Consider the following 11,357-nt stretch of genomic DNA (forward strand, 5'->3'; position numbering starts at 1 on the left):
TGGCGTTCCATATTACTTATTTTCATGGCGTTCCATAGTATACTTTTTCTGGGATTACTCATCAAAAAAGTTTCTCAACATAAACTGACGCTGGTGGCGCTTTCCGAAATGCGCTATGTACTACGAAAAATCCATAAATTAGAGATTTGTGGCAAGTCTAGTAGGTGTGTGTGAAACATGTAATTATCCACGGCTGAGCCTAGAAAATAGCTGATATTTTGAGGTAAACATCCATCAAACAACACGACATTACAACTTCCTGTACAGTATACATCACTAACATTTGTTTTAGGTTGATAAATGCAGCTATTAAAAGTAAGTTTGTGTGTTAAATTGCACAAACAAGTAAAGGTAGAGAGCAATCCAATAGCAGCTTTTTCTGGACGTTGTATTGCCATAGACTAATGCCTTAATACCCTTCCGTAATACGTTATACATGTATATAAAATATAAACGATAAAGAAGAGGACGTTAATAGTTAGAGATTACGATATAAGTACAAAAGTCCTTTTCTACAAAAGTTTTTTTTGAAAACCGACTGTAATGTTTTTTTTAAATTCTCGTTGTTATAATTATTAGTATAACTTCAAATTTTAATACGCATCATTTTTGTTGAGCATTAGTAATAATTAAAAACAAAGGTTCAAAATATTCTCGTTCTGCAAATATTAACAGGAAATGGTCTAAGTTACCATAGAATATTTCATCATCATCATCATCATCATCATCATCATAATCATCATCATCATCATTTTTCTATTATGATCACACTCCATTGTACGATTGGATGGTGCATTGCGAGTATACAGGCCTATAGCTTCTTTTTTTTAAAATTTAAGTTATCTTTCAGTTGGCAAATAAAAGAGAAAATACAATCCTCGCCAATCACCTTAACTGGGTGGTCATCACCCCTGGCTACTTTTCGAATTTTTTTCTTAAGGAGTGACATACTTCCCTTAGGCGTCAACGGTGATATGTGCTATAACATGCCTATTTTTTATTAGTTGTTTGGAATGATACATTAATATTCATAGAATGCATACATTAATGATACAAATTATCTATTGACTGTGTAGGCCTTACAGTATGCAATCCTCGCCAATTACCTTGACTGGGTGGTCATCACCCCTGACTACCTTTTTGCTTTTTCGCTTTTTGTTTCTTAAGGAGTAAGATACCTCCTTTAGGCGTCTATACGCTGCTGTCTATATGATATAACATGCCTTTTTTCATAATTGTTTGGAATGATACATTAATATTCATAGAATAAATACATTAATGATAAAAAAAAAAGTATTAATTGACTGTGTAGGCCTAACAGTATGCATTTACTTATAATGTAGATCTATTTAAATTGGCATACTAGTGTTTTTTTGTGCTTTAATCTGATATGTTTTAACTATATAGGGCTTTTAAAAGTTAAAGACGTATTTGTATGTAGTCTAAATGCATATTCAACTGCAAATAGTTTTCGACGTTTACAGGATCTGATATGAGAGGATGGTTTACGTGATTCGTAGGACGTTCATTATCAGCTTATTTGACAAAACTGTTGTTGTCACGGGAATGATGGTCACAGCCTTTGCCAACCTTACGATGCCTAAATATGGTTGCATGTATACAATGCTGTTCCTGTTTAAACATTTATCTTGTATCAGCAGATATAAATTATTAAAACGCTTAGTGGAATTTTCAGACAAGAGAGAGCGCCTAGCCAAATCAACACCCGCTCCTGTGAATTTGAATCGTATCATCCCAAACATCTGATTCGATAAAGGTTTGTATATTTTTCAGTACGGTCATTGTGGTAAATAACTGAATCTCACAGATCGTTCTTTGTAGTCAAACAACTAATCCATGTCTTTGCCAGTTACGAAAAGTAATAATGTTTCCCCTAATATAGGCGTACTCTTTCAGTAACGAACTAAACTATTTACATTATGCCTACTTATAATACACAAGTGCAGTTGATATTGATGTTTATAGGTTGCATGAGTGATGGCAAACTCCGACAGCATCCGGTATTCAACAGAATGTCCAATTCATATGGGGCGGCTTGAGAGGCCAAAGCTACTTCCCTGTCTACATAAATTTTGCGAAGATTGCTTAAAAGAGTGGCAAGATACTTCTGATGGTATACTTTCTTGTCCACTTTGCAAAAGCGATTATGGTCAAATAGATGTAAGCCAACTTCCGAATTACCATAGGCCTACAAGAGTAGTTAACGCAGCTGCAGAAAACTCAACAATTGAAAACGTACATTACGAAACCTCAGTAGTAGTCGTTGTAATTAAACTTAGAGATTGTAACGGAGAAGACACAATGCATGGGAGAAATGAAGTAACATTAATGATAATCGAGCCTGGTGGCGACTTGGTTGAGTACCAGAGGAAAGATGGTACATCCTGTGAGTATGTGTTCCATCCGAAATCCAATGGCAATTACATCATTCATGCTTATGTACAGCAATCAGAATTGGGAAACTCTCCCAAGGAGTTGACACTTTTACCTCCTAAAGATCAACCCGGTTTCAAATTTGGGCAAGTAAAGTATTACGGTGCACATGACGCTGCGGTACATGACAATGAAATCTTCATCACAGATAAATATAACCATCGCGTTGTCGTCATCAACAAAGGAGGCCAGGAACTTCGGTCGTTTACAATTGAGGAAGACAATATGTCTGCGTTTGATCCGTTTGGGATTACCATATCGACAACGGGGACGTTATATATAACAGATATGAAAAACCACGAAGTATTCATTTGTGATCTATACGGCAATGTACACCAACGTATTGGTAAACACGTACTCAAGAAACCGAATGGCATTGCGCTTACTACTAATAACGAAATATTAGTCGTAGATTACGAAGATTGCTGTGTGCATAGGTTTGAAATGAATGGTGAAGTCTTAAGTACAGTAGGGGGCCCTGGCACTGGACGGTTTTCACATCCATGGTTTATAGCCATCAACAGTAAGGGAGAATGGATTGTTTCTGATTGTGACAATAAATGTTTTCATATAATACACCGTCACGATGGCAGGTATACCAAAATTAATGTCGGATATAAAGTAAGAGGAGTAACAGTTGATTCTCGTGACAATATATTTATCAGTGTTGCTGAAATTGGATGGTGGACAGACAAATTCGCAGTGCTAATGTACTACCCAAAAGGAGAGTGTTATGGTTATATATCTCGCAGAGATACACTTTTAAGACCACGTGGTATGTGTACCACGGAAGACTCTTCCGGCAGAGAAATCCTTATAGTTACAGATGATAGTAAGGCATTACATAAATATGATATGTTATAGACAGGAACTATAAAAATACACTAGTATAGTACAGGTGATAGCAGTGCATTACATGATTAAATGATATTAAAAAAATCAGTAAAGTTTAAACTTAAGTGTTGTAGACGTCAAAGAGCTATCAAAAGTAAAAATTTTGAATTTGTGGACGTGTCTATTCCACTATACCTGATGTAATATTAATTATAATCACTGTACAACCATACCTGAAAATTTTTAAATTGAAAGAATATTACTAGAAAATTAACGTTATTGTATTGGTTCTCTTTATGGAAATAGCTTGTTGAAACTTGTAATTTGTATATTTTGTAGGCCTACGATTGGTTGAGGACCCCCGAATAATGCTCTCAAAGAACGGGCTATCATCATTAAATACAAAATAATTGTAAACCTATAAGTACAGTCTGTAAGTATTGGAGAGCGCAAGAGATTGGAAGAGCATTAGGTCCTATTTGATCTTCGTGAATGTCGAATCAGTTTCCGAAATTAGATTTTGGTCATCATAAATCACTGAATTACACCAAAAAAACTATTTTTTAAATATATTTCAATTATTGATATCGATATTCTGACCTTAAGTTCCGATGTTGAGCTCAGAAAATTTTAGTCCTATTCTAAACTAATCAGTAAGTATACCGGTACTGATCAGGGAGGTTCTGATCATCATTGCATGTGATTGCACATGTACAACCACTGCGAGGTGTATACTAAGAAGTTAAACTAATTTGCATACCATGACATACCACAATGTGTTTGAATAAAAATTATAGGAAAATAATTTGTTAATAAAACACACGTTTTGATGTACGTGGCAGGATGCTTGAATAACATACACAATTTAGGAATATCGTATGAGTGACTACTCTGTGTGTAATCTTTTCTCTTTCCTCTATTTGTCATAAATTTACTGTGCCTGGGATGGCCAGTCCAGCAGCTGAGGTAGGCTGGCGTATGATACCTAGCCTAGCTACTGCAGCCTAGACAGTGGCTGTCCTATCCAGCCTAGGCCTAGAACTCACGATACAATATTTTCAGCTATTGTATGGTATTCCTCTTATGAATATATTTAGGCATTTTGCGATTCGCGAAATTTTTATGTCTCTGAAACGGCCGAAATTATCAATTCGCGAAAGTTTCTTGCCGCGAAAGTTTCTGATTTTACAGAAATTAAAAATAAAAATATATGTTACTGTACAGAGTTACATCATGTTATGTAATTGAGTATACGTAGTATATTTTTGTTCAGATAGAGTTGACCATTTAAAGCAGCTTGGTAGCTATGTTACCAAAAACTGTATGATGTAAGAGGATTTAACGGACAGTACAACTCCAAGTACGAATATGGCATTTAAACACCAAGATAAAGGTCTATAATCAAAGTGACTTATTTTTGAATCCATCTACAACACTAAGTTTTCCCATTAATCCATTTGGACACACTTCTTTGCATTGTGGTTGTATCCACCTGTTATTTAATGAGGCATGATGTTCGATGTTTTTATATTTCTGGTTGTACATTGTTAGAATCTGTTAAAACAGGGCAGTGACGGGAACGCTTCTACCATGACCTCAGTTTTGACTTACTCAAACCACTTTGTCATTGACATATAATAACTAACTAAAACCCATTAAAGCCAGCCTCGGGGAGAAACGATATGTTGTACAATTGAATATTCGAAGAAATTGAAGGAGTCTTTGACGAAATAGTCGAAAATGGCTAAGAAGTGTTATAAAGAACTATTCATAATTATTAAAAACTTTCAGTTGAATATTGTAATAAAAGAATGTATTATAAGTTCATCTGCAATATTACAACAGAACCATTGTCCGACTATGACCCTTCTGAATCCAATAAGGTAAAGATATTTAGGCTCAAATCCATTTGGCTTTCTAAAAAAATGTTAAAATATCTTTACCACTAAAGTGTTCTTTCCATACCAAAGCATGACCGTCTATCATTTGACTTAGTATCAGTCACAGCATGGAGTCATAATGGTGAAAGTAAATATAATTATAGATAAGATACGCGCAACGAATGTATAAATCTCATAGTTGGTGTCATTTATTAATTTGTGTTATGTTATGGAAAGCTTATATCACATTATTATGACGTTACCGATTATGTGGTAGAACTTTATGGGGGTCAAGTGGCAGGGTGTAAGCGGGTTTTTGAGGAAAAGACCACAGAAGCAATGACCTATGTATTCTGATGTATTATTTAAACGATAATTTGTTCGAAATTGTAGAATTTTTAATCAAATATGTCACTGAATTAATTAATATGTCCGTTTTCGCTACCGTATTTAATTTAAAAACTCGCTAAATTAGTAAAGATTAACGCAAACTGTTTAGACAAATGCTATTTATGTTTTGTGATTCAATTTATAATATCATATCGAAGACTTTATACTGTGCGCTAACATTTTACTACACAAACTATACAATCATATCTAAGCCTACAATTGTTTAATGTCGTTTCTTATTAAGACAGTTTCATTTAACATCTTAGTTGTGAATGATGCGTTGGTCGGCTTCCGCAGGTATGCCTATGTATTTTAGGCCAAAATTTTAATTCTTGATTATTGATTTTTTGAAAAATCCGTATTTGTTCATAAGGAATCGAACAATCCCTCTGATCACCATTATTCTGCCTTCTGCTGATACACGAGGCAATGCTAGCCGCTTATATAATACGTTCCTATTAAGACATCGTTCAAGTATTGCATAATAGTACTAGTCCTACTCTTGGGTTCATTCTTTTTCGACTACAGGCCTATTGTGCAAAAATATGTAAATATTGATAATAAAAATTCTATTAAATTTAAAGCTGTATTGCCGTATGAAACCATAGAGGGCTCTATCATTGATCTTTACCTTTTCTTTGATTTACTTTAAAACGAAATGTATTTTGGAAAACTTTTCGATTTTAAGGGTATTTTTTAATTAGTTTATCTCATTCTAATTCACAAATCAAATATTCTAATATAGAAATATCTTAATTGTATTGTGAATGTCCTTTTTTATTTAAAGTTTTTCATTGTGGAAAACCTCCCGAACGTTCTGCTTTTGTAACATGGTACTCCACCGTCATTGGATTACATTGTAATTTAAGGCAATAAATGGTATGCTATACAGTGATAAATATATAAGCCTACAAGAATATTCTCTTCTTTATTTACAGTATAGTGAATGTACCTTTACAGTACTAATGCAAAGTATAGTGATGTTTCAACCATATTTAATACGCTAGCAACTACGTTTGATTTCTTCAATGTGATTCCTTCTAAACAATTGATGCTTCCTTTGACCAGGTATTCAGAAACGTATTGGTAGATTTTATGCAGTAATTTTTAAGCGAATTATGAGCATATCTTTTACATTCAGTGCCTCTATTGTTTCAATATGCCCCGAATCCAATGTATATATATAGTTAGAGGATGGAATTCGATAAGTGAAAGATCAAGGAACGAGCATCATCAGAATTATGTTACCGCCTACACGATGTCTAAATGTCCTTGGTAATCATACAATTGTCCACGTACGTTCATACATTTATCGTGTATTAGCCTATACAAATAAGCTTACACACGACTGAAACTATAGTTGGCCTATTTCTTGAAGAGTTAGCAGGCATCCAGGCAAATATCCAACACTGGCCAGTTCTGGTTTTTAGAATCGTAAGTACACAAAATTACAAATTGTTTGGTTTGCAGGCGCGGATCCGGTGCCTGTGTCTCCCCCTCCCACCCCCGTCAGTCACGCCAAAGAGTTAAAAGGAAGTCAATAATTTTTTCGAGAAACACTGCTTTGAAAAAGCATTTTTACCGTCTGAGAGTGCCATTTACAAGCGTCTAGAGAGGCATAATCTTAAAATTTGCTCCAAGGTCCACCGATCCTTGGGGGGAAATTCGGTGCCCCTATCCATATTGTCCAGTAGGGTTCTCGCTTTATCACCCTGATAAAAAAAAGGGCTTTGCTGATACATAACATCATAATGTGTCACCGACATCGACTGTAGGACATATATCGATTCATATTAATCCAGTAGGGTGGGTTAATTGCCCAGCCGGCCAGGATCCCCTACATTTGTAAACATTTTTTTTAAATGGAGATAAAATATTGAAATTTGTCTGAATGAGTGTCATTTCCGGGCATCTAGAGGTACCAAAATCATTTGCTTTGCGACTCCCAGTATTGAATAGATTATAGGTCACTGATTAGACCTTTGCGACGCCCGTGAGGGAAAGGGTTTCTAAGGGAGGGGGGGCATAGCTTCCGTCGATAAGAAGTCAATAACTTTTTGTCGAGGAACGCTGCTTTGAAAAAGCATATTTTTAACCATCTGAGAGTTTCATTTTCGGGCGTCTAGAGGGTCTTAAAATTTGCCCAACCATGGTGATGCTGAGGTGGATGTGGAATACCTATTGCCCCCCTACCCCGTCAGAAAATGTCTAGATCCGCCCCTGGGTTTGATATTGTTTTTGTATATTAAGCTCTAAATGTTCAAAGGAAATAGTTGTAGGCAATGTGTATGATCAATTGATCAATTCTTGTGCATTTTTCGATTCAAAATGTTGGCTTTCTTGCTCTTCCTCGGCTTTTCTTTTATTTTTTTCATCTAACCAAGTGTGTTGTCCACTCACTTCTATTCCTATCAACACCCTCACCATCAGTATTTCACTGGACCTGCGCAAAATTGTTCTGTATACTCAAAATTTGTGGATTATTTTTCATAAAATATTTATCCTCTTCTCCCAGCTAGCTCAGAACTTGTTTATTTGACATAAATCTTCTCCAACAAATTTTCTGCAGCACCACATTTCGAAAGAACTTATCCTTCCTTTTGCCCTCAATACCTACCGTATAAATTATGTTTAATTAATTCTTCTTCTAAAAATACACACTCAGTAAAAGACCAAACTATTTATTTTTAGGCTACTCCTACTTTTAATATTCCTTTTGATTCTATACAGTACTAGATTACGTATGGCCAAATGTAATTAGCGTTGAATGATAGATGCACGAAATTCAAAAATAGAAAACGTACGTACGAAACACCAAAAATTGCTGTGGTTACAATTAAACTTAGAGACAGTAACAGACAAGACACAATACTTGGAATAATTACACCTTGGGTCATTGTAAAGGTAACTAATCTTTTATGGGTGTTCGGTTCAATGTCAGAGGAAAGGTGGGCTTAAATTCTGTGAGTATGTTGAACCTAACATTCAGTGGAAATTACACAATTCATGATTATCTACAAGGATCAGAATTGGGCAACTCTCCAAAGAAGTTGGAAGGTTTACCACCAGAAGATTTATATAGTTTTTGGACAAGTAAAGTGTAACGTAGCCTGGGTTCCAGGCCCTAATTTTAGGTTACTCACTCTTTATTGCACTTAGTGCGCGCCATACCTAATTTAATTGGCGTCCCATACTCGATTTCTTTTTTTTTTTTTTCGAATTAGGGCCTGGGCAAACGATTTCCCAAATTTGATGTGGCATATCGTATGCATGACTGATTTTGTAAATCACGTGATTGGCTAACTTCATGCATATGAATCAATCTTGGTAAATTTTCAAAATTGAAGATGCGTATGTCTCGACAAGCTAACCAGCTCCCTTTTGGCTACCTATACTTGAATTAAAACAGTTTAGTTCTGGCCTGTTGAGAACGACATGGACTGATAACCGTAGGCTATACTTAGGAATCTTGCTCACTGCTAGCTGCTACACAGATTTAGGCCTTTAGGGTAGAATATTGTTCAACAGGTAGGCCTCTGTAAGAACTTAAAAATACGCCAAGCCTCTACTAAGTCTAGGCTAGTCCTGACTCCAGACGAGGCCTGAGCCATCTTTCTGGAAAGTTAAAGTTTTGTTGTATTTGTATGGTATGCCATCTAGTCTAAGCTTAATTGTTTTCGCCATTGCAAAAATTAGTCTTATTACTAGGGTCGATTCTAAATATTTTAGGCCCGTTTTATTAGGGGGGACTATTTAAGTTTAGTCATGCCTAACTAGTCGACGCGAGTGACTCAGTTTCGTGGCTCCAAAAATATGAACATTTGATTGGTTAAAATAGTTTATTTCGGTTCGCCCATTTATCCAAATACGGAATATAAGATTACGTCATTCTTTTGGCATCCCGGTGCCTGATTTCAGTGTTTTACAAGTCGCTTATTCTGTCTGTTTCTAAATTAACTTTCTCGTTGGTGTCGCTGTCGAGAATGAGAAAAATAATAAAAATAAGGAGGTATATTTGGTATACCAAAACGGACTCAAGTTCCAACTCCAGAGCTATAATCAGTGGCGGATCCAGTAAACAGAAAGGTGAATATTCATAGATTCGTCTCATATATAATATATGAATTCCCATTGAATGAAAAAAAATTAACCATCAAAACACTAATTTCAATATGAATTGAATGAACAATCCTGTCTAGGAATTACGCCCGCAAAAAAAAAAAAAAAAAAAAAAAAAAAAAAAAAAAAAAAAAAAAAAAAAAAAATTGGTTCGTGTGGGAATCGAACACACAACCTCCAGGTTTGCTATTCATTATCCACCATCAACTAAACTGCCTTAAAAAAATTGGTTCGTGTGGGAATTGAACACAAACCACCAGGTTTGCTATTCATTATCCACCTTCAATTAAAAAAATAAAAAAAAAAAAAAAAAAAAAACTTGCCCCGTGTGGGAATCGAACCCACGATCGCCGAGTTTACTACTCCTGATCCAGCATGACTAAACGGAGGGAGGTAAACCGCGGCCCCTAAGCCATAAACGCGATAAACCTAGTACCACACCAAGTACCAGTTAGTCAACCCTAATCCTACTAGAAAAAATCTTCGTATATATACACTGCAGGTTAATATTACGCATGGTCATGGTGTCAAAAAAAATGGTTCTAGGGCCAAGAGGTTTTATTTTTTGTCTAAAAATGTATAATTAAATTTATAATCGATTTATGATTGTTACCATCTCCATAACTTACACACTTTTTTTTTAAATAGACAAAAATGTTGGAAAAATTCATTATGCAAATTAGAAAAAAATTGACCAATCATGTTACGGGATTGAATGTATTGTGCTCGTTGATGACGTCGCGAATTGCGAAATAACAACAAACAACAACCTTTCATGTCCCAGCCTGGGAACCAGTCATTTCTAGCAGATGCCACTTCGAGCGAAGGCCAATTCGAACGAACTCGAGCGGATTTTTTTTCCGAGCGGATGCTAGTTCGAGCGGAAGAAGATCCACTTGTACGAACAACAACCTGTGCGAGTTATATGCGAATTACTTTAAAATTTCTATTATTTCTATTTTTGAGCTAACAATTTGCTCAAGCTTTGCCAGGGAGGCAGGGGAAAGCCCCAGTCGGTTCCTGGGAAGACGGGGAAGACGCCTATAGTCTTATGTATAGCAAGTCGTATTTAATGGATTTTTAGGTTAACAAATAATAAAGTTCTATTTGTTCTGAATGTATATGGTAAGTGAATCCTATTTGGAATAGGAATTTCCTTTATAGTCTGCCATCTCTATCTTAGAGTAAATAAATAAATAAACAAACGAACATACCCACATTCATAAAAATAATGATGTATCTTTAATTATACTAACTTAGTCAATGTTATCCTTTCCACAAGTTTAAAAAAACAGTGGGTTTTGAACTTTAGAAGAAAATTGGTATGATGTCATTATTACTGTACTATTGATACTTGTCACAGGGGCGGATCCAAACATGTTCAAAGGGGGAGGGACACAACAGTTCCAGAATAGATAAATGAGTAGCACATAACATTTATATGCATTGACATTTTTAAAATAGTGGCAAAACCGCCCTGTCTAACACTACTACACCATTCATTTGTGCACCTTCTGACACACCTACATACGTAAAAATAATTTAAATTCCGATGGTGATTAACAATTACACAATTAAAGTTGCTCCCATTACAAATATAGGCCTAAATCGTAAATCTACAAATACAATTACAAAATTATATAATTCAATTACAAATATAGTTTGCTTTTTTAAAAATAC

At 35.3% G+C, this 11,357-nt stretch overlaps 1 protein-coding gene across 1 annotated transcript; it reads left to right on the forward strand.

Moving 5' to 3' along the window:
* The first annotated feature begins 1,568 nt into the window (after positions 1–1,568).
* Positions 1,569–6,459, forward strand: LOC117111707 (tripartite motif-containing protein 3-like). Its single transcript, XM_033254697.1, has 2 exons — positions 1,569–1,777; positions 1,987–6,459. Exon 2 carries the CDS (start codon positions 1,999–2,001, stop codon positions 3,316–3,318), a length of 1,320 nt encoding a protein of 439 aa, XP_033110588.1. The 5' UTR covers positions 1,569–1,777; positions 1,987–1,998; the 3' UTR covers positions 3,319–6,459.
* The last annotated feature ends 4,898 nt before the right edge of the window (positions 6,460–11,357 follow it).

Source organism: Anneissia japonica, unplaced genomic scaffold (assembly GCF_011630105.1).
Source record: "Anneissia japonica isolate Jap-2015-1 unplaced genomic scaffold, ASM1163010v1 scaffold287923_len1623670_cov205, whole genome shotgun sequence".
NCBI classification, from domain to species: domain Eukaryota; kingdom Metazoa; phylum Echinodermata; class Crinoidea; order Comatulida; family Comatulidae; genus Anneissia; species Anneissia japonica.